This window comes from Lactuca virosa, chromosome 2 (genome assembly GCF_052849685.1).
Source record: "Lactuca virosa cultivar CGN04683 chromosome 2, Lactuca_virosa_CGN04683_v6, whole genome shotgun sequence".
NCBI classification, from domain to species: domain Eukaryota; kingdom Viridiplantae; phylum Streptophyta; class Magnoliopsida; order Asterales; family Asteraceae; genus Lactuca; species Lactuca virosa.
This window is the reverse complement of record NC_136427.1, coordinates 242,741,364-242,766,478: the sequence shown is the minus strand read 5'-3', so window position 1 is coordinate 242,766,478 and position 25,115 is coordinate 242,741,364. Positions and strand designations below refer to the sequence as shown.

The following is a 25,115-nucleotide window of genomic DNA, read 5'->3' as shown; positions in this document are numbered from 1 at the left end:
AAATCATACGGTGTGATTGGGCATAATACACAATTCCATTCCAATGGCCCATGCGTGGGTCCTGATAAGTCCAAGCCCATAAATGCAATATTAGGGTTTTCTAAACCCTAATTAGGGTTTCTAACCCCATCTTATCCCAATAGGCCCAATAGGTAGGTCTCTTGATCAATTAAGGTTCATTCGGCCCATTAGTCTCATGTTTGGGCTTTTAGGCCATTTAGGGCTTTATTGGGCCCATTAGGGTTCCATTGGGCCCATTAGGGTTTATTAGTCCCTTTATCCAAACATCCAAACGAGTCACAAACCAAACAAGGCACACCGCCACCCGACGCGGCGACCGGTAGCCGCAGCCACCACCCTACGTTGGTGGTTTTAGTTTTCTTTTCAGTAATCCACTTTCTGATTACATTTTACAAGGCTTTAATTCCAAACTAAACACACTAAACACAATAAACACACACACACACACACACACAGCCACCCTGTGGCGGCCGGTGGTGGCGCGTGGTGGTGGTGGCTGTTCTTCATTTTCTAGCCATACAAAACCCATGCAACATACACTTCAAATAGTAGTATACACTCCAGCCACCCACCTAGTGGCTCATGGTGGCGGCAGTGAAGGTTTTGGCGATGACAGCCACCACCTCACGGTGGTGGCGGTGGTTTCTCTTGGTTTCCCGTCAAGCAGCAACACACCACACGAATATGAAACAACAGCACCCATGAACCCACGTGAGACACAAACTCGACCGCCTCTCGGGTGGCAAACGGTTACCGGAGCAACAACACATTGCACAGGTGGTAGCGGCGGACCTGTGACAACGTAACAGAAGAAGAACGGGGAGGGAAAGGAGGTTATGACTCCGACTGGTGAACGGAAATAGCAACAGCTCACGTCCTTTAACTGCCCACGGCCCCGACAACCAAGGGGCAGTCTTCGTCGACAAAGGAAGGAATGCAGCGGCGGCGTTTCTGCTGGTTCTACGGCGTTTGTTGACAAGGCAGGAAGCGGGCTGGGCTGTCGGACTCGGTGATTCCAAAAAGGGGTGGCTGAGGAGGGCTTCTTTGATGGTGGTTGCTACCGGAAGTGAAGAAGGAGGTGGCTGCCGGTGGGAGACATAAGGGTGGAGGGATGCGGCTGCAAATGGTCGATTAGGGTTAGGGTTTGTTCACTAAATACCCGATGCCCTTAAGCATTTTACCATAATGTCACAATTAGTCCCTCCCTTCACATTTTCTTTCAAAGTTAGCCCATATTTTACCCTTTTAACCCCATCCATGTACATCCATTACAAATTAAGTCCCGTAAATTACTAGGTGGCCCCTCCCTCTACAATTATTTTCAAATGAAGTCCATAATTAACTCTTTAGCCCTTGTTTTCATAAATCCTTTCATATTAGGTCTAATACTTACCAAACATCCCCCTGTCTTCTAGAATCTTTACAAAATAAATCCCAAATTTATACTTTGACCCCCGAATAATCCAACTTATGGAATTTGGCTTCCCGAAACCAACACCTGGCTATATAATTATTAGTTTTAGGGCTACAATTCATTCATTAATTTCGTATATTTATTTATTAATTAAACGGGGTGTTACATAGGAACCTAACTAGCCCAAGGGACTTCATTTTTATGCCTTAGGACCCATTCTAGAGTCTGAAAGGACAGCTCAAATCGTCCAAAACGAACCATGCATTATAATGGGACTTTATGCGACAAAAGAGTGCAAATAAACTACCAAGGATATATCTAGAAGAAATAGGCACAAAGGTAACAACTTGATACCTTCTGGAGCTCCCAAAACAGATGATGAACCAAGATCTACAAGCCAAATATTCCCTCCTTGGCTCCTTGATGCACAAGCTTCTTCTTAAAGGCACAAGAACACACTTAAAAGCTTAAGAATGATCACTAGAAGACTAGGGTTCTCTCAAGACGGCTAAAGGAGGTGTGGAGGCTGAATGAGATGAGAGGAAATGGTCCATAAGGTGTTTAAATACTCCACAAACCCTAAAATTTAGGGTTCCATCCTGGCACATGTACGCCCAACATACTAGGACGTGCCCAAGTACGCTTAGCGTACCACATGTACGCCCGACGTACTACTTCAACCCAAAACTTCCATTTTGCCACTAGGGCCTACTTTTTCCACTTCCTTCCAAACCAAGGGCCAAAATGGCATACTTAAAATCCATGGGATGGATTTGAAGCTTCTTGAAAAATGGGATATTACAACTCTCCCCCACTTAAATTCGATTTCGTCCTCGTTATCATTCCTTACCATCCCCGGTAACCCGACATTATGAGGGGCACCTCCATAATCGTGATATCCGACGACTTTCGAAGGAGATTAAACCCAATGGAAGTCTTTTCCTTCTAGAGAAGACGAATCCATAATCCCTTGCGGCACGCTACCCTACTCCACCTAAAACCCGCAATATGGAAACTTGAATTCGGTCTGACTCCCTGACAGACCACTCATACTAAATATCGCTAAATCTCTTCCCATTACTACTAACGGACTACTCAGCCCTGGGATCCTAAGGTTCCTCCCCGAAAATAGAACCAGGGATTACATTTTGTTGAACCCCTGTGCCTACGACTTACCGTTGGCCCGCACCGGGTATCTTGGCCTACTGCATAGAGCAGGACCGCCTCAGCCCGATCAAGCACAACATGCCATCTAATAGACCATCAGGATAAGATGTCCACATAATATCGACGATAATCTACCATGTCGCTCCTCGTCGCCCACCACTTCCATAGAATACAGTCCCGCAAGCGATTACCACCAACAACATATCTACCACTACCGTCCAACCAGTACGACACTCATAACTAGCCCATATCACCCCTTCGGGTTGGAATACCAATATGTCGAGTCCAATTGATCATAAGGTCTGGTCATCCTCGAGATGGAATATCCTAGATTGGAATACCAACCTGTCGAATCAATTCAACCATCAAGTTGAAATTCTCATGGTTTGTTGGCCTACCGCCTCAACCCTACCACTCCCCTTGAGCCTCCATGCCTACGACTTTCAGTCGGCCTACACTGGGTATCTTGGCTTACTACATAGAGCAGGACTTCCTCAACCCTACCCACATAATGTGTCGCCATATACCATCAGGAGAAAGATCTAAATCGGTTCACAGAACCTGCATGACAGGACATTGTAATCCCAAGCCTTCCTAAAGATGATGAATACCCATTCAGATCTGCTCCCAGTCCCCAACTGGAGTATTACCCGATCCAAGAAGATGAATCCTCGGAGACACTCCTAACTGATGTGATCATCACGATCCTCTGTACTCCATCCCATCTCTAATAATAACTTCCGATCAAACCAGAAATACACCGGAGTCTTCAGCCTACTCCAGCAGCATGCCCAATACCTGGGGACAAACCTACTGATTGCTATATCATAGCAGCCTACTCAATACCCACACATAGATCTACAAACACATACAGAGTCTGCAGCATGATTGGACCGCTTCACCAGGCCTTCATCCTATCTGGACCACTCTCAGAACCTTTAGCATGTCTGGACAACCTCTCTGGGCCTTCATCCTGTCTGGACCGTTCTCCGAACCTTCAGCATGTCTGGACCGCCTCTCTGGGCCTTCAGCCTGTCTGGACCGTTCTCCGAGCCTTCGGCCTGACTGGTAAGCCCCATCAGCCTTCAGTCTATTCGGACCGCTCTAAACTATTGAGCATTACCCTTGGCCACACCCTCCTGGTGCTCTCTCTCCCATGCAGCCTGTTCTCACCCACTTGGGGCTTCGAACTCCTGATCCATTCTGTGGACTATAACCCTGGCCTATCCCTAGGCCTCATGTCGATCGTCCACCCTCTCGGAAAACTGTGGTCTGTACCCTGACCCGTGTATCTACCATATACGCTAAATAACCCGCACACTCATGTTGAATGCACTATTGTACCCTAGCAGCTAACATAACCTCAATGACTGATGCTCCATCTGAGAATTTTCAATTCTCCCCCACTTGGGACACTAACTACTACCTACTGGCGGCAAAACCGAAACATAACTCAACCGTCCCTACTAGGTATTATCATCCTTAACTATGGATCGATTGATCCTAAAGTGAACAACCTTCACAGAACAACCTTCCCAACATGGATCAACTGAACTTCAAAAGAGACTGAATCCCAACTGAACACTCCTATATCTCTGATGCATGGCTACTAGTCCTAGAATGGTGATCCTAAAACCTAACTTCCCATTCTCCAACACCCCTGGATACCAACCGTCTACAACCCCTCGATACTAAACTCCTCTGACCCTCCTATGTTCTAATGTCTCATGCAGAAAGTGGTGGAAAAATTCACAATATAATCATAACAGTAAGATACAAGATGGAAACGTACTCACAGCCATATCTGGCGCTGTCCTGGCCTCCTTTGTCGTAAGCTGGAAGGCACGTCCCTGAGCCTTCGGAGGCTCTGCTCTACCCTGACCCACGACAGTAGTCCTCAGTGTAGCAAGTTGTGGACAGTTGGCCTTCACATGACCAACCTGATGGCAGTGATAACAAATCCTCACGTCCTGAACCGGGGCCAACTGGCGACAATCCCTCGCATAGTGCCCCTCCTTTCCGCACTTGCGGCACGCACCCCCGGACTTGTAAACTCTGGTATGACCCTTCCCGCACTTCTCACAAGTGCGGCCGCTCTGACCTCCAACCCTAGAATCAACGGTCTTGGACCGCTTTGGCATCGGTTGTGACTGCACTGAGGCCTGCCTCTGCTCTCGCAACTGTAACTCAATCTCCAGCTCACGCCGTCTAGCGGCCTCTTGTAAATCCAGCAACGTATCACATCGCTGGGTAGCAACGAACTGTCTAATGTCAGTCCTGAGCATGCTCAAATATCGTGTCATCTGAGCCTGCTCGGAAGCAAACTCTAGGCAAAACATCACCCTCTCAGTGAACATACGGGTGATCTCCGTCACTGACTCTGTGCCCTGTCTAAAATCTAAGAACTCCTGAGCTAGCCGCTCACGCTTGACCCGTGGAATGTAGCGGGAGCGGAACATCTCCCTAAACTGATCCCAAGAAACTGCAGCTCTCCACTCATCCAAATAAGACCCTGTCATCAACCTCTACCAATCCTTCGCCATGAACCTCAACATGTTCAGGGCACACCTGACCTTCTGGTCAGTCGGGCAAGAACATGTGAAAAAACACCCCTCGATGTATGATAGCCACCTCATGGCTATGATAAGGTCCTCAATCCCATTGAAAGTTAGGGGCTTCATGTTATCGAAGTCCCGGTACTGGAAGCCCCGACTAGCTCCTCCTCCTGCTGCCGTTGTTACAGACGACGCAGCTACAGCGGCAGCCGTCTCCGCAAGGGCTACGTAGCGCTAGGCGAAATACTCGACCATGGCGGTCTTAATAGACCCAAACATCTCTCGTAGTTGTGCCCGGAACATAGCGGCAACCTCATAATGCAATATCTCTCGAATCTTGGCATCTAGCTCCTCTGTCCCCATCTGCACCACAGTCTCGGGTGCTGCTGGCCCCTCCTGGCCTCCATTTCCTGATCCTGATCCTGACCCGGATCCAGTCACAAAGCGTCTTGTAACCACCATTCTGAAAACATACCAAGAAGATATCAAATAATCCACGTAATAACAGGGGACCAGCTTCTAACTAAACCCTAGGGGTTGTGACTTCCTTGCTACGCGTATGGGTCCCGTGCTTTCAGTAGTACGGGCCCATACTACCTTCCACACCTACCTATATTTGTCTCAAGTACATCACAATGCCCTAACAATATACAAACATAACGAGCGCTCAATCCTCACTCCTAAAGGAATGCTAAACATCTCATAACTGGCATCCCGGCCTCTCACAACCCACTCATCCATGAAACTTCCACCAACCCTGTAACACTAGCGTATGCTAGCCATACATAACGCTAGACCCTATAGACTTTCGAAAATCCGATCCTACCCTACGCCCCTAATCAAACAAGAACAGAACATACGGCCAAATCAAACATTCGCAGGCTATAAGATCTTAATTATGTATAATCTTGATGCATACACTAAGCAACTACAATAATGATGTCAATCTCATATAAAGGAAACCCTAGGCTAGCAGGCATCATGTAATCAGGCAATTCTATCATTCAATTCCTGAAGATCCCTAGCCTAGTACTAGCATGTTGTTCTAACATATCACAATCAAGGTTCTAAATAACGTAAGGCGTGACTTGGCGGCAATGTCAAGCCTCAAGCTTTTCCGAGCCTTGGTGAGCCACGACGTTTGTAAGGCGTGACTTAAGGCGGCAATTTTCTATATAATTAATATTTTTATATGTATTTTCAACTATTATTCATTTTTATACACATATACGAGTTAAGGCGGCGTTTTGGTAAAGCTTGGAGGCAGGTGCAAGCCTTGGATCCATGGCGCGCCATGGCGAGCTTTTTAGAACCTTGATCACAATATCAAATAATTGTATGGTATTTTGGGGTCTACTTACAGGCTCCGGCTGATCGTACACTTGCACCCTCCATTATTATTTTGAAAACCATTTGAAAATCATTTTGAAACTCTTTTCCTTGATTTGAGACTGGATTCACACGAGTGTTCCTCCAATTCACTCAAACCAAGGCTCTGATACCAACTTGTAACACCCATAAAAATCATGCCAAATTTAAAATTTTTAAAAACATTTCAAATACCAATAGTTATTACAAAAAGGTTTCCAAAATAGGTTTATATCAGAGTTCCCAGAAATCATAATCATAAATCGAGGAAGTGAACGGTCATGTCATTGCCTTCCCGCGGTCATCCGATGTACCTAAAACAATAATCGATAGATGTAAGATCGAAGGCTTAGTGAGTTACCCCCAAAATACCAACCTCATACAAACAATACCATATCATATAACAATCATAGAACGGCCATGCATCTCTAGTCTACAGTGTAACTGGTCCGCCCGTACCGGGCCTTCAGTCCACCTGGTCCACTCTCTGAGTCTACAGTCTGACTAGACTGCCCACACCGGGCCTTCGGTCTATCTGGCCCACTCTCCGAGCCTCGGCACGTCTGGACCACCCTCTCGGGGCCTTCAGCCTATCCGGACCGCTCGTCGGGCCTTCGGCCTGACTATGTGCCCTCCTGGGCCTGTAGTCTATTCGGTACGCCCTGAGTATGTTGGCCTTCAGCACAAAGCAGGACCGCCTCAACCCAACCCCTAATCAAATAACCATGTGCATATATAAAATATAATCACATAACAGTCTATAGACAAACAAACCGATCTAACAGATCATATAGCATAGCAACATCCTATAACCAGGATACTGAACTAACCGGTCACTAACATAGCATCATCCTATATACCAGGATACCGACCTAACCCAGGCCACTAAGCATAATACCATCCTAAATACCAGTATACAATCCGAGAAAGGGCCGACATTGGTGCCTTAGACCATGTTGATATAGTGAGGATAACACACCTCGCAATGTCGGTCTCAACTGAAGTATCAACTCCCGAAGTGTTGTCTCACCGAAAATCCCGAACTATCCAAAATAACGAATGTTGAGTCAACATATGGGCTATCAATCCTGACTAAGGGGTCCATGTAGTCCATTTTGTCTTTTCTCTAATTTGGGCCAAGGCCCAATACCAATTATGATCTAAAAGTCCTCATATATAAGGCCCATTATTGGCCCAATTTGAAAAATTAGGCCCAACTCCCTAATTGGGCCTAATTCCAAGATCCATTATCAAAACTTGGCCCAAATCCAATTATTTAGAGAGTCTATCAAGGCCCAAACCCAACTAGTCCAAAAACAACCCAAAACCCGAAGCCCAAATAACAAAAGCCCAACAGAGGAAGTACGCGGGGCGTACTCCTCTGTACGTTGGGCGTACTCTGTTGAAGTTGACCACCATCGGGGTGGTTGACCCAGTGCGCTGGGCGTACTGGATTTACGGGGGGCATAACCTCGCAGATCTTAAAACTTTTATACATGCTTAATAGGTTAAGCACTTAAGCTTAAACTTCAGATCTAATGCTCAAATGTGCTCTAGGACCATAAAGTCTCAAACTTTAAGACTTTGGTCGACTGAAAAGGGCTCAATACATGGTCTTAATCCATTAAGACCTCCTACCAATAACTAGGGACCCAACTAGCCCAAGGGACTTCATTTTTATGCCTTAGGACCCATTCTAGAGTCTAAAAGGATAGCTCAAATCGTCCAAAATGAACCATACATTATAATGGGACTTTATGGGACAAAAGAGTGCAAATAAACTACCAAGGATAGATCTAGAAAAAATAGGCACAGAGGTAACAACTTGATACCTTCTGGAGCTCCCAAAACAGATGATGAACCAAGATCTACAAGCCAAATCTTCCCTCCTTGGCTCCTTGATGCACAAACTTCTTCTTAAAGGCACAAGAACACACTTAAAAGCTCAAGAATGATCACTAGAAGGCTAGGGTTCTCTCAAGACAGCTAAAGGAGGTGTGGAGGTTGAATGAGATGAGAGGAAATGGTCAATAAGGTGTTTAAATACTCCATAAACCCTAAAAGTTAGCGTTCCATCCTGGCACACGTACGTCCAGCGTACACATGTGTACGCCCACCGTACTAGGTCGTGCCTTAGTACACTTAGCGTACCACATGTACGCCTGGCATACTACTTCAACCCCAAAACTTCCATTTTGCCACTAGGGCCTCATTTTTCCACTTCCTTCTAAACCAAGGGCCAAAAATGACATACTTAAAATCCGTGGGATGGATTTGAAGCTTCTTGAAAAATGGGATGCTACAAATTGACTCTACCCTATGCCTACAACCAAACAAGGAACAGGAAATTAGGTTAAGTCAATCATTCTAAGGCTATATAGTCCTGTATGTATACAACTATACAACATGCACTTAACAATCACACAATCAAATAGCATATATCAAGCAATTCCCGATACCATAAGGCATCACTGGAATCAGACATTACTAAGAACCTTAACTTATCGACTAGCATGCTTTTCTAACAGTTCACATCTCAACAAATTCAAATTCATCACATATAACAAGTATGGGTATTTTGGGAATCACTCTTCTGTCTGGGCTCTGGCTGACTGTACACACCACATCTTCCTGTAAAAACCAAAGTTAAGTTAAAGGTTCACGTTCCCGATCCCAAGTAAACAATCAAACAAGAACATGACAAAAGACCGAGCCTATGTCCCTAACCCAACCCTTTTATTATAAATTTCTTTTTCAAAAACGTTTTGTGAAAATTATTGGATCCTAGTTTTAGTTTGGATTCACACAAGTGTTCCTCCAAATCGCTCAAACTAGGGGTCTGATACCAACTTGTAACTTCCCGTTTTCACAACCAAAATTTTCATTTTTTTTGTTAACGTAAAACTCCATAATATTAAAATCCATATTAAGAAAACCATTTGTTCCAAGTAAAAACTTATAAAATTAGAGTATTAGAGTAAACGTGTAATCTTCATTGATGTTGATGAATGTGTGTAGTCATGCCTTCACCTTCCTATGATCACCAATGTGATGGGTTTTGAGCATACTAACACTTCCTAAGTGTACATGTAACCCTAATAACCTTGGATCTATGTTTGTCTAATTTGCATGCAAAGTTGATTTCCAAGGTTATGATTCTATCTAGCATACATGGGGAACAATTTTAACATGAATGAAAGATAGAACTACATACCTTGTTGTTGATTTTGATCCTTGAAACCTTGTTAGCCTAGCACCCCAAGTGTGATGCCTCAAATGCTTCACACAACACCAAATGCTATGGAGTAAACTTGGAGAGAAAGTATAACACTCTAAAATCGGCTCTAGCCCTCAAGAATGCATTGCTTACCGATTTTGGGAGAAACATGAGCTTTATATAGTGTTGTGTCATGACTCTTCATTTCCATGACCCATGGGTTTATAACTCCCATGGAGCCTCCATGGAGCATCCAATGGGTTTAACCCAACTTGATTATCCATGGAGCCTCTTAGCCCACTATATAAGTTATGGGTGATTTACATAATCAACCCATATATTTAATTAATTATCTTTTGATCACTTAATTAATTCTAAATTAATTTTTTGATCAAACTAATTAAATAATATTATTAATATATTAGAACTTATAATATATTAATAAACCACAAGTGTTATTTCTCTCATTTAGTCTATCCAATTGCATGGTGCCATGCAACCCAAATGGACCATGCCGGGTCGGGTCAAGTACATACCAGAAATAGTTATGGACTTAGACACCTTATCCAACAGTCTCCCACTTGGATAAGTCTAATAACTATTTCTGCAAGTATGACTTCAGGAACCGATCGGCAATCGTAGCTCTTTTCAAGGTTTCTCGGAACTGAGAAGATGATGGTACGCCATTTCAGATAAGTGATCATATAATCCTCTGTTCTAGATATCAGCCGGACAAATACATGGAACAATGTCTTGCTTATTGTCCAACAGTTTGTTTCCCGATTTCCGATTTGTTTGACATATTCTGACCGGGCCCGGTACATGGGTCAAAACAAAATCATCGAGGGGCCCAGATATCAGCTTCTAATCCAAGAAGGAACAGATAAACTTCGACTCATATGCTCGTTCTACTACTTGTTAAATTACACACAAACGCACGTTTTATAACATCGAGTTACCAATGCGTTTTCGCACGATCAATGCATAACTAACTCATAGTTAACAAGTCATATCTCTAGGTTTGAAGACTTATATGATATTACCGTCTCGCGATCACTCGAGATGAATTCCATGAAGTGATACCAGCGAGCGTGGGTTGAATCCAATACTCAGAACTTATGAGCACTCATGAGTGTTGAGGCTATGTCCAACATCTTAGACCTCTACAACCAACTCATGACAATCTTACTTCATATCTACTTCCAACGTATGACTGACTGTGGATAATTTGAATAATATGTAAAAACACAACATAAATATTCGGGAAGTCAAAACATGCAAAAGAAATAATAGTAAATGATTGACAAGAGATAGCAACACTTTACCCATAAATAAACACATCTTTTATTCATCATCAAATGTCAATTACACTTTACATATTTCAGAAATTATCTAACTACTAAAACTAATATCATCCTTCAGCCCTATGCTCCTAGCATGTTGGAGATGCTTAACCCTACCCAGTCCCTTCGTGAGGGGATCTGCCGGGTTCTCATCCGATGATACCCTCTTTGCCACGAGGAGTCCTTCTTCTATACGATGTCTGATGAAATGGTATTTTCTGTCAATGTGTCTGGATCTCCCGTGATCCCTTGGTTCCTTTGCTAAGGAAACTGCACTTTCACTATCACAGAAAATCTCCATTGGCTCTTTAATAGCTGGTACAACTCCAAGGTCTCCAATGAAGTTCTTTAGCCATATAGCCTCCTTTGCTGCCTCACTTGCCGCTATATACTCTGATTCACAAGTAGAATCAGCCACTGTCTCCTGCTTGGAACTTTTCCAAGAGATTGCTCCTCCATTTAAGGTAAAGACCTATCCCGACTGAGAGCGGAAATTATCCCTATCAGTCTGGAAGCTAGCATCATTATACCCTACAACTCTCAAGTCATCACTCCCACCAAGGGTAAGGACCCAGTCCTTAGTCCTCCGCAGGTACTTGAGAATATTCTTTACTGATGTCTAGTGAGCCTTACCAGGGTTCCCCTGATACCTGCTAACCATGCTCAAAGCAAAGGCTACATCAGGACGAGTGCAGGTCATAGCATACATGATCGAGCCTACTGCAGAAGCATAAGGTACTCGACTCATTTCTGCTATCTCAACCTCTGTACTCGAACTCTGAGTCTTACTCAGTCTAGTGTTACTCTGGATGGGTAACTCTCCTTTCTTTAAATCTTGCATGCTGAATCTCTTCAGCACCTTCTCCAAGTATGTAATCTGACTAAGCCCAATTAGTCTTTTACTCCGGTCTCTCAGAATCCTTATCCCTAGAATATAGGCAGCTTCTCCAAGGTCCTTCATAGCGAAACACTTCCCAAGCCAGGACTTAACTTCCTGGAGGGTTGGGATGTCATTTCCTATGAGTAGTATGTCATCCACATACAATACCAAAAAGCTAACTATACTCCCACTAGCCTTTACATATACACAAGATTCATCTTCACTCCTCGAAAAGCCAAACTCTTTGACTTTCTCATCAAAGCAAAGATTCCATCTGCGAGGTGCTTGCTTTAATCCATAGATGGATTTCTCAAGCTTACACACTCTATTAGGGTACTCTGTGCTGACAAAACCCTCTGGCTGGTTCATGTAAACATCCTCAGCCAACTTCCCATTAAGGAAAGCGGTTTTGACATCCATTTGCCATATTTCATAGTCATGAAATGCAGCTATGGCTAACACTACTCTAATAGACTTAATCTTGGCCACTGGTGAAAAGGTCTCATCATAATCAACTCCTGGAGTTTGAGAAAAGCCCATTGCAACCAGTCGTGCCTTATAAGTGTGTACATTACCATCCATGTCGGTCTTCTTCTTGAAGATCCACTTGCACCCAACTGTCTTACGACCTGGTACATTGTCAACCAAGTCCCAGACCTGATTGTCATACATGGATTGTATCTCGCTATCCATTGCCTCTTTCCATTTAGCAGACTCGGGGCCTGCCATGGCTTCCGCATAGCTGCTAGGTTCATCCAGACTTACCAATGTCTCATCACTGATAAGTGTCTCACCTTCCGCAGTAATATGGAAACCATAGTAGTGCTCAGGTGCATTCCTAACCTTTGTGGAATGCCTCAGAGGTACGGATTCGTCAATTGTATCAACAGGAGTTTCCTCCTCAAGTTGACTGCTAGGGTTTGAGGTTCTTTCACCACTTGACTCTTGAATTTCTTCAAGGTCAATTTGCCTCCCACTGTTTCCTTGGCTTATGAACTCTCTCTCTCGAAAGACAGCCCTCCTTGCTACAAAGACCACATTCTCACTAGGTCTGTAGAAGAGGTAACCAAAGGATTTTTGTGGGTAGCCGATGAAAATACACCTCTCACTTCGAGGTTCGATCTTGTCATGAGTCTCGCGTCTCACGAAAGCCTCGCAACCCCAAACCTTGATGTGGGCTAGACTAGGAACTTTTCCAGTCCACATCTCGTGAGGTGTTTTGGCAACCTTCTTTGTAGGGACTAGATTAAGGATATGGGTGGCAGTCTCTAAGGCATACCCCCAAAATGAGATTGGTAGCGTAGCTCGACTCATCATGGAACGAACCATGTCCAACAAGGTTCGATTACGCCTCTCCGCTACACCATTCAACTGTGGTGTCCTGGGAGGTGTCAATTGTGAGACTACCCCACATTCCCTTAGATAGTCGAGGAACTCAGTACTAAGATACTCACCACCACGATCGGATCGAAGCATCTTAATGTTCCTGCCCAATTGATTCTCGACTTCCTGTTTAAACTCTTTAAACCTTTCAAAAGTCTCTGACTTATGCTTGATTAAGTAGACATACCCATATCTACTATAATCATCTGTAAAAGTCACATAATAACGATTAGCATCCCTCATGTTTGAAGGGTCCACACAAATCCGTGTGTATAAGATCCAACAAACCTTCACCCCTCTCACAAGAACCTGTGAAGGGTGACTTTGTCATTTTTCCAAGTAAGCATGATTCGCAATTATCATCTGGCTTTAGGTCAAATGATTCCAAAACTCCACCCTTTTGGAGTTGGCCTATGCGTTTCTTGCTTATATGTCCAAGATGACAATGCCATAATGATGCTTTATCCAAGTTATTATCATTAGTAGAATCAATACACAACACATTATTTCCTAAATTATCTACAACAGACACAGCTTCATACACACCATCACAAGGTAATGCTTTAAAATAAAACACATTATTAAAGAAAGCATTTATTCCGCCATTTTCATTATCAAAGGAAAAGGTAAAACCTTGTTTGTACAAAGCATGAAAGGAAATAACATTTCTTGCCATTTCTGGCGAATAACAACATTTATTCAAATCTAAAGTAAATCCACTACTAAGCAACAAAGTATAAACTCCAATCTTGGTGACAGGTGAAACTTTCCTATTTCCCATGATCAAGTTTATCTTTCCATGCTCCACATTCTCACTTCTTCTTAGTCCCTGCAATTCAGAACAAATATGAATACCGCAACCGGTATCAAGGACCCAAGAGTTAGAATGGAGTGAATTATTAGATGAAATAGTGTAAATACCTGCATGGTTGGGTTTTACTTTCCCATCCTTCAAATCTTGCTGGTACTTTGGACAGTTACACTTCCAGTGTGCCTTTTCGTGGCAGTAGAAGCATTCAGCCTCTTTGGGATCAGAAGAAGGTGTAACGAAACCTTTCTTGGTTCCGCTAGAAGAGGAGCCATCAAGAGTCTTACCCTTGGTACCCTTCGAAGGGTTCTTCCTCTTCTTCCCTCTACCTTTCCCGATTGCCAGGACAGGTGCTGAGTTTGGAGTAGTAGTAGGAGTGGTCACAACCGACTTACCTTTAAGACCTGGTTCTGCGGTCTTTAGGAGTCCTTAAAGTTTGCTAAGTGTAACTTCCTCCTTGTTCATGTAGTATGTCATGCGGAATTGATCATAACACGAAGGTAAGGAGTGCAAAATAATATCTATTGCTAACTCCTCAGGGAAGTTCACATTCAACTTCATCAATCGGTCCACATACCTTTGCATTTTCTGCATGTGGCTTGTGATGGGTTCACCATCTTTCATTCGGGTTGTGATCATAGAGGAGATGATTTCATATCGCTCTTGACGAGCACTCTGATGGTAGCGGTCCATCAAATCCTGGTGCATCTCAAAAGGATAGTAGTCCTCATAGGACTTTTGGAGCTCGGATGTCATAGTGGCCATCATGATGCATGCCACTTTTGTAACATCCCTTTTATGTGCCTCATATTCAGCAAACTCCTCAGGAGTAGCAGTTGGCTCAGGCACCTTAAGCTCCTTGTCGAGAACATGTTCCTTGTTCTCGTAACAAGTGACCATCCTGATGTTTCTGATCCAGTCAGTAAAGTTGGATCCATCAAAGATGACTCTCCCACAAAGGTTCATGAGAGAGAAGGAGCCAGCAGGGTTTGAGCCAGGAGTAGCATTGTTGGAAGACATCTTGTTGTTTAGTTTAGATATAGGGATAGTCCTTAACAAAACACCCAAATGTAATATTAAGGCTAGGATCCAATCACAATATATTATAACCTAGAAGAGGGATGCCGTAATCCAAGTTATAACATATTTGAAAGGTAGGTGAATGACGATTCACCAATTTCCACCACGAAAACGAAATATAAATTATTTGGTTTTATTTGGTTTTTTAGAAATTCCTAGATTCTTTGAGATTCATTGAACTTTTCAATGGCATGTTTCAATCTCGAGTGTGCCCTTCATGTTTTGTGACTGGGATACCGAGGATCACCCTTTGCCTCCCTTGTTAAGTCCAAGTTAGTGTGCCGGTAAACCACACAGGCTCCACCAACGACTTAAACAAGGTGCAAAGTGTAATTTCATGGATCAGCACCTTATTCACATTTTTTTTCTAAAGTAACTAAGATTGGGAATTTAATAAAACATTTAGTTACTTTATAATATTCATCATACTTTTAATGAGATTTTATAAGTCATTGTCCTACCCGTTCGGCTAACGACCCTCCACCAGTCAAGGAAGCGGTGGGTGAGAGTGGACACCCATTAAGTTGCCATTTTATAGGCAACACCCTTATACCCCCTTATAGACCGGCTTCGTGAATGAGGCGTACTAGCGGTAAGACGACTTGATCTTATACATATATATATATATATATATATATATATATATATATATATATATATATATATATATATTATTAACTTATAATATAAAGTATAAGGTTTGAATTTTAACTTTTTTTTTTAAATTCTAAGGGTTGGAACTAAAGTTTTTAATATGACTTTACTTGTTCCAAAACTTGAGGGCAAGTTTTTGTAAACTTTCAAAACTTTTCATTTCTCATAACTTATGAATTTTATTAGAGTATTAAAATGAAGACTCTTTATTTTCATAACTCTTGTGTTCTTTTAATGGTTATAATTCAAGTGTGACTCTTGGTTTTCCATAACTTGAGGACAAGTTATGGACTCCATTAAAACACATTATGATCATGAATTAAAATACCAAGAAGGTTACAAACAATTCCTATGATCATCTAATCTTCATAAGTTCGAGAGCATGAATATGAACACTTTCAAGAATCATAAATTACACTTAAAAAAAACTTGTACTTTTTGATAATTGTTATTGTAAATGGATTAGCATAACCATTACACCAACTAAAACAAGTTTTAAAACACCAAAACAGTTTAGGGTAATGTTTCTAGTCCATTTCCAGCAACAAAAGTTGAAAATCTGCATTCTGAGGTTCCTACTCGTCGAGTGCACGAATAACAAACAAACAAGCCTAGGCTCTGATACCACTGATGGGTTTTGAGCATTCTAACACTTCCTAAGTGTACATGTAACCCTAATAACCTTGGATCTATGTTTGTCTAATTTTCATGCAAAGTTGATTTCCAAGGTTATGATTCTATCTAGCATACATGGGGAACAATTTTAATATGAATGAAAGATAGAACTACATACCTTGTTGTTGATTTTGATCCTTGAAACCTTGTTAGCCTAGCACCCCAAGTGTGATGCCTCAAATGCTTCACACAACACCAAATGCTATGGAGTAAACTTGGAGAGAAAGTATAACACTCTAAAATCGGCTCTAGCCCTCAAGAATGCATTGCTTACCGATTTTAGGAGAAACATGAGCTTTATATAGTGTTGTGTCATGACTCTTCATTTCCATGACTCTTCATTTCCATGACCCATGGGTTTATAACTCCCATGGAGCCTCCATGGAGCATCCAATGGGTTTAACCCAACTTGATTATCCATGGAGCCTCTTAGCCCACTATATAAGTTATGGGTGATTTACATAATCAACCCATATATTTAATTAGTTATCTTTTGATCACTTAATTAATTCTAAATTAATTTTTTGATCAAACTAATTAAATAATATTATTAATATATTAGAACTTATAATATATTAATAAACCACAAGTGTTATTTCTCTCATTTAGTCTATCCAATTGCATGGTGCCATGCAACCCAAATGGACCATGCCGGGTCGGGTCAAGTACATACCAGAAATAGTTATGGACTTAGACACCTTATCCAACACAATGATACCTAAAAACGATAAGAGTTAGGTAAGCATGAAGCTTAGTAAGTTCCCCCAAAATACCCCACACAACAAAAAAATATATACAACATGCATATTGGGTTTGTTGGCCTGTTGCCTCAACCTAACCGCTCCACCCGAGCCTACGACTTACAACCAGCCTGTAGTTGGTATCTTGGACTACAACACACACTAGGACCGCCTCAACCTCATCCTCCACAATATGTCTACATATAAACAATCAAGAAATCACGTAGGCACATAAATACAAGTAATTACCAATCATACGACTCACTACTGCCTACTAGACCCCTTACAGCACATTGCGCCGCTACCGACAAATCTCTATGGAATGGATACCCATAAGTAACCAAAGGTGAGATAGCCACATGAATAGATGATCCTAATCTAGAGCCACAACCAAAAAAGGAAAAGGCAAGAAAGCCTAGATCAAGAGTTCTCAGGTTATCCTACATGGCTACATACAGCCCCTAGAGCATTCCACCAGACGAGAACTAGCCTACTGGTACTCTAACCAGCATACTACTATTGGTTCATCCTAAGAAGTAAGGATACATATCTAACATCTTACTACAATCCAACAACATCCTATACACAAGGATACATAACCAAATCTAGTGGGCCGACATTGGTGCCTTCGACCCACAGGTATAGTGAGGAAAAACTCCCCTTAATCGAAGAATCCAAAAACACTGTGATGCACTCCCTTTCTGCACTGATTGCTCCCACGAACCTACTAGCACCAAAACATGGTAGAATCTTAGTCAACGACCCAAATCCTTCAAGTTTGATCCTAAGTCAAACTGGTCAAAAAGTCAACAGTTAATCTTAGTCAAAGTCAACGCCATGTCTGTAACGCCCTGTTTCGAATTGTTTCCCATTTCAGGGTGGTGATCAAGTATTGGGTAATAGTAGCCTCAAGACCCTTGAAGAATTGATATTTGGACTCATTTGGGGGTGGATGATGTAATTTGGATGACCCGGGTATTCGATTTGTGCTTTGGATCTAAAGAGGTATTTTGGTAATATGTCAGCTCAGGCTTTTATGTAACTTGGATTTTTGTTCGGGATATTTTAGGGTAGGTACAAGTCGATTTAAGTGTAAAGCTTCTCGTTACCTTTTCGTGGATATATGGATCGTCGAAATCGAAATTATAACAAAGAAGTTATGGACTTCGGAGTGCTTAAGGGTTTAAGAGGAAACCCTAGTATGCGAGACGTACCTAGGGAGTACGCGCGGCATACTGGTGTGAAGGGAAATACATTGGGCGTAATGCGGTGTACGCTTAGCGTATTGTGAGGGTTTGATCGGGGTGTGAGACCTCGTACGTTGGGCATACGAGGAGTACGCGGGGCGTACGAAGGGTTAAGTGAAAACCCTAATTTGGGTGTTGTACCCTATATAATCTCATTAAGTCTTTTTAGTTGGCCTCTTTACTAGCCTTCAAGTCCCCAAAACCCTAGAAATCATCCCTTAGCCACCATGGTGGTGTTTTTGAGCTAATTATGTGCATTTTGGTGTTTTTAGGTCAATTTCAAGAAGATGGAGTTTGGTGCAAGGTTATGGATCAAGGAAGATCTTGTGGATCTTGATTATGTGCTTCATTTCTAGCTTGTTTGAGGTAAAAAGCTTTAATCTTGTTCATTGTTGTCTTAGATCTATGTTATTTGAGTTTTGGTCCCTTTTTTGCCCCAAGGATGAGATCTAGTGGTTTGGTACCACTCCGGGAGCTTCGAGTTTCCCCTCTTGGTGTTTCTGAGGTTCAAGGTCCATAAAGTTGGCACCTTTAGGGTTTAAATCCATCCATGCATAGGTTTGGGTCCTTTTCATGATAGTAGAATGCTATATTTTGAGGATGGGTCTTCGTGGGGAATGCAAAGTCACCAAGTCAGTGACTTTATGGTTCTGGATGTTCATTAAGAAATAGATCTGTGGGTTGGACTTTTGGACTTAAGCATTAAGAGCTTAATGTCAATTTTGGCTTAATGGAGGAGTACGTTGGGTGTACAAGTCTGTACGCACAGAGTACAAGCCAAACAACATGTAGGCTTAGCGTACAGCTGGGTACGCCCTGCGTACTCAGTCAGGAGGTATTTTTCACGTGTCTTCGGTTTGGGCCATCTTTTGGGCTTAGTTGTCTTAGGCCCTGTTGGGACATCAAGTTTTGGGTTGATAATTATTTTGAGAAGGCCTACAATGGATTAAGCCCAATTTGGAGAATTAGGCCATGGATTGGGCCTTGGGTGGTTCTTGGTATTTAGGCCTTGTGGATTATTTAGTTTGGGCCTAAGTCTTGGTCCAAACTAGGTGAGGGGTAAATTGGTCATTTACCCTAGTAATGGATTTATGAATATGGTTTGGGACACAAATGTTGATTGAGTGTTGTTTTGATTTTGATAGTTCGTGGATCCGTCAGCCAGTAGCCAAAGATTTATTCGCGGGATTCAGCAATGCGAAGTGAGTTTCCTCACTGTGTTTAGCGGGTCGAAGGCACCAATGCAAGCCCTTATTATTATGCTAGGATGCTAGGAGTCTGTGTGACCCTTGCATATGTTATGTGCTGCTATGTATGTCGGGTGGGGCCTGATGAGTATAATGCATGTTGGTCGTTGTAGTATAGTGGTAAGTATTCCCTCTTGTCACCCGGGTGACCCGGGTTCGATCCCCAGCAACGGCGCCAAAAACTTGATGTGTGTGAAACTAACTAGTTTTATCCTACTTTCTAAAATATAAATTAGACACACAAGAGGCAGTGTACCTGTCAATTAGTGGTATAGTTTAAGTAAGCAGGGTATTGAATACATGGAACGGAAATTATAAGACTAATTACTAGGATTATCTAACTAAAAAGCAAGTAATTAAAAGAAGGTTTTCTCTAGTTTTGCAAGACTAGAAACTTAAATATTCAACTAACACTTAAAAAAACAGTTAACAGCTAAGCAATTAAAATACAACTAAATTCAATGATAAAGAGGACTTCTGTTTAGGTTAGAACCATTTGATCCTATGGTTGATTTTAAGGTAAACGCATCAGATTAATTTTTCTTTGGCTACCGATTAAGGTGATTAGGTTCACATTCGCTATTACTAGTCCTTAGAAAACAGATTAAGGGGCTGTTTGAAACCGTCTGACCGGTCTGAGTCAGCGATATCAGCTGACTCGGTCAGACAAGAATATGTTTGATGTGGGCTGAATCGGTCAGCATGTCTGGCTCAATTGGCTGAGTTTGTCAGCTTCCAAAACCCATCTGACTGGCAAAAAGGACCTCACTACCCCCGATATATTATTCTCCTTCGTGACCTAAAAGAAAAACGGCAGCCACATCTGTTCACGTCGGCATCCCAATCGCCGATCTGTTCTTCCCCTTACGTCCGTCACACAGGTTCGTTCTTGCCCTCCTCTGTTCAAATCGAATTCGATTTTGACTTTATTTAGTCAAAACTCCATCTTCTTGGCCGATGATTGCTGTTGCTAATTGAATTAATGGGTCGGTCCCCTCTAAATACTTGAATGATAATGCTTTAATTGAATTAATGTTAGGTTACAGCCCCTAATCCTCATTTGGCTATGAAGGTAACTGATTTTTTTTCCGTCTAATTTGTAGGGATTTAATTTATCAACTAGTTCAAGCTAATGGTTTTTTTATGCCAACTTATTGGCAAATGATAGATAATCTAATTGTGCCTGATGGAATTACTAAGCAAATGGAATTCCTAATACCCAAATTAGTTCAGAAAAATATATGTCAAATTTGATATATATCCTAGCTGCAACAACAACAACAGATTATTCCCTATAGGGTTCAATGCAATAGATAGCAAACTATTTCCATTAATTTGTTTATCACAGCAATTTACGTTATAAATTCTACCTAATTGTAGCAATTGCTATAACTGGAACATTTTGCAAAGTATATTGCTACCAGTTTATTGTAGCTATTACTATTTAGGATTATGTTGATCTCATTGGTAGAAAATTGTTTTATGTTTAGATATTTATGTTAGCTTGTTATTTATGTTTTAGGATGTTGGTTTGGAACGAAAGTGAGGACAAAACTTTTCTTGATGCATGTATCCATGAATTAACCACTAATGGTCGTGAGGGTTCTGGGCTTAAGGCTAGTTCATGGAAGATAGTACGCGAAAAATTGATGAACGAACACGGTAAAGAGGTTGATCAAAAGCAAATGAGAAACCACTTTGACTACTACAAATCAAAGTATGTTGCTTGGGTGAAACTGAAAAACAAAACCGGCAATATATATGACCCTATAAAAAATAAATTTAACCTCACTGATGAACAATGGAAAGAAGAGGGGAAGGTAATATTTTTATAACAAATACTATTATAGTTATTTTTATAAAAAATACTAATATTTTTAAAAATTGTAAACAGTTGAACAAGTTCGTGTTGTCATTGAAAACTAAACCCCTGCTGTTTCCTGATCTTTGCACCCAACTATTTGAAGGGTCGACCTCAACCGGCTTTCAAAGTTGGGGGCCATCATCTACACTCCCTCGTCCTGTAGAGGAGTTTAGTGCCTATGATTTTGATGATGATGTTCCAATGGAAACCTCAACACAACACGTAGGTGCAAGTGAAGAATCTTCGGGGCGTTCAAAAAATACGATAGTTGGTGGAAACAAAAAAGTTGGTGGAAAAAAAAGAGATGCAAGGGCATTAGAAGTTGAAGAGAAGATTGTCAAACTTGCAAGGTCGTTGGTGGAAAAAATTGAAAGAATTGAAAAAAGTGAAATGGATAAGGATGTTGATGCGTGTATGGAGAAATTAAACAAAATGGAATGGGGAGAAGAAGATGAAAGACACAAAACCGCTCTTTTGCTATTTGGTGAAAGTGCCGATGTTAGGAAAGTTTGGTTACGACTTTCGCATACTAGTTGTGAGTCGTGGGTGATGGGTGCGGGTAGGAAGTATGGTTACCTTTGATGGGTGCAGGTAGAAAAGTTTGGTTATTAGTTTTTTGTTGCATGACTTTTGGATCCTATGTTTGATACTTTTTTGGATGTTACTTTGGATGATGTTATTTGCATGACTTTTGGCTGTTATTGGATATTGAATATGACTTTTGTTATTTACTAGTTTTTTGTTTTATGACTTTTGGATGTTATTGGATATTAAATATGACTTTTGGTGCATGATTTTTTTTTTACTTTAACATGTTACCTAATTGTTTGTAACAGGTCAAGTATGGTTTCTGATGGTGAAGTTCTAGCTTTTCTTTTACTTGTGTTTTATTGGCTGGATGGGAGGGTATAGCACATGATTCAAGAGTTTTGAAAGAAGTTGCATTCAATTCGACTTCTGGATTTCCATTTCCTCCACCGGGTTTGTAATATTTATATAACTTTTATTATCTATCTTCTTTATATAATATGTGTCACATTCATTTGCAGATAAGTATTACCTTTGTGATGCCGCATATACAAACACTCGTGGGTTTATGGCTCCATACCGCAATACTAGGTATTGGTTAGCCGATTTTCAAAGAGGCACACCTTTAACTAGAGAAGAAAGGTTCAATCATGCCCATGCACAACTTAGAAATGTTATTGAGCGTGCTTATGGTGTATTGAAGGCGAGATTCCAAATCTTAAAACAAATGGCTCCTTATCCTTTTACAGTGCAAAGAGACATAGTCATTGCTTGTGTCGCGGTCCATAATTTTATAAGGAAATACAATATAGAAGATGACTTGTTTAGAAATTTTGAGGAGGACACTATGGTTACTCCTGACGTCCAAGGTGGGGGGATTGATAGAGAAAACATACAAGGCATAGAATGGGGTCCAGAAGCCGTTGAATATATGCGTGTTTTGCGTGATCAGATTGCAAATCGCCTACTTTCACCTACTTTACGTTAAATTATTATGTTATTTTAAATTTCATTATGTTTTTATTTGGATATTAAATGATTTATGTTTAATTTTCATTTTGTATGACATTTTTTATTTGTGTGTAATTTACATTTTGTATGACAATATGTATGTTTTCATAATTATTCAGCAACTTACTCCATCACTATATATAACAGAAGGGTAAAATGGTCATTTTTCATCACTCAGCACATTCATTCAGATGTACAATCAAACAACATAATTTCTTACTCAGTCAGAATTTCTTACCCAGACAGACCTTTTCCAGTCAGCACTTTCTCAGTCAACAACTATCAAACGGGCCCTAATTCAAGCAGTGGCCAGTTGTCTAAATTAATGAGTTCCCTAGTTTATTAATTTGGGTTAATTAAGACTTGTAATGGTTAATTAAATTGGTCGTTCAATTAACCTCTTGTTGATGGTTCGTCACACAAGCTCACACATTAATTTATCTATTTTCTACTTAACCCTAGTTTCACGTTCGCTATTCCTAGGCATATAACTATGTTTTCACATAAATCATACGATTTTAGCAATTAAGAGATGTTCATGCAACTTAATATGTTGGACAATTAACTAAAAATAGTTGTAATTAACACATAAGGTTCTTTAACAAGCTTAACAAAACAATATCACCAAATTAAATTAATCCTAACCATAAAATCAATCCATATTCAAAAAATCATCTACCCTAAACAGAAGACAATGGTTTTAGTTCATAATTGCAGTAACAATAAACTAAAAAACAAAATTCATAAGTTTAAACATGATTCAATCAAAGGTTTAAGTAAGAATACACTTGAATTGCCTTCAATCTTCCAAAAATCGAAAGCTTAGACTTGATCTTCGAGTTTCTAGGGTTCCAGCAGCAACTTCAATCGCAGCTTAACCTCCAAGGGTTTCCAGAGAGAGCCTCAATTCGGGAATTTGTCTTATATTTATAGATTTTTGAAAACAGGGTTGACTCGTCGAGTCCAGGTATCGACTCGGCGAGTCCCTCATTAAAAATCCGTGTACGGCAAGGACTTTTATGGCTTCGAGAACATTCGATCCGACTCGTCGAGTCGGGGTATTGACTTGCCATGTTCTTCTTGTTTTTTACTCTTTTTCTTCTTTCATCCATTTCCGAGCTCCCAAATGCTAATCCCGATCCCTTTCGCTCCCGAGCATGTCTTTTAGCTGAAAATACAATTTAAACGTGATTAAGCACCTTTTGTTCCATAATTGCGATAAAATAACCAAAAAGTATTAAGATTTTATGCAAAATATATAACTAAATATGCGCATATCACCTGTTTTAATGCTTATCGGGCGAGGCCCGATGCCGAGCGGGGCTCGATGACTGTATGGTATGCTATAGTCTTTGTGATTATTGTATGTGCTAGTAGTTTATATGTTTATATGATTATATTGTTATATGATTATGTGTGTATTGGATGGGGCCCAATTTCAGGCGGGGCCTGGTGAATGATAAATTTGTAATCCGAGCAAGGCTCGATGCCGGGCGGGGCCCGAGGCCGAGTGGGACTCGAGACCGGGCGAGGCCCGATGGAGGGCGGGGGCCCAATATGTGATTTATTTATGTATGGTATGTGGTATCTTGGGGAACTCATTAAGCTTTGTTCTTACGATTTTCAGTTAATGTTTCAGGTACTTCGGTTTACAAATGAAAGAGCTTGGGATGGTTGTAGGGCACACACTACATGTTTCCACATTCTATGATTTACTATGATTCGATAGTAGTTTGCTAAATATTAATTACCATGGTTTTATGGAAATGATAGGTATTAGAGATTTATTTATTTAGAAATGAAAATTTTATGTCATTATTTTTGGGACGTTACAACGTCGTGGCCTTCTTTGGCCACGTCATGGGACAATAAGGTTAAACAGTCAATCATGAAGGACGTTGCCATGTCGTGGT

General features: G+C 41.2%; 1 protein-coding gene across 1 annotated transcript; it reads left to right on the top strand.

Moving 5' to 3' along the window:
- Window positions 1-548: 548 nt before the first annotated feature.
- Window positions 549-23,179, top strand: LOC145158354 (uncharacterized). Its single transcript, XM_079077263.1, has 6 exons — window positions 549-823; window positions 21,322-21,619; window positions 21,694-22,175; window positions 22,500-22,524; window positions 22,569-22,644; window positions 22,713-23,179. Exons 1-6 carry the CDS (start codon window positions 549-551, stop codon window positions 23,177-23,179), a joined length of 1,623 nt encoding a protein of 540 aa, XP_078933389.1.
- Window positions 23,180-25,115: the final 1,936 nt, after the last annotated feature.

Coding starts and splice junctions, on each gene's coding strand:
- LOC145158354 (XM_079077263.1), top strand. CDS start 549: ATGCAACATACACTTCAAATAGTAGTATACACTCCAGCCACCCACCTA. Junction 22,176..22,499: donor GCCGATGTTAGGAAAGTTTG/GTTACGACTTTC, acceptor TGTTTGTAACAG/GTCAAGTATGGTTTCTGATG. Junction 22,645..22,712: donor ATTTCCATTTCCTCCACCGG/GTTTGTAATATT, acceptor ATTCATTTGCAG/ATAAGTATTACCTTTGTGAT.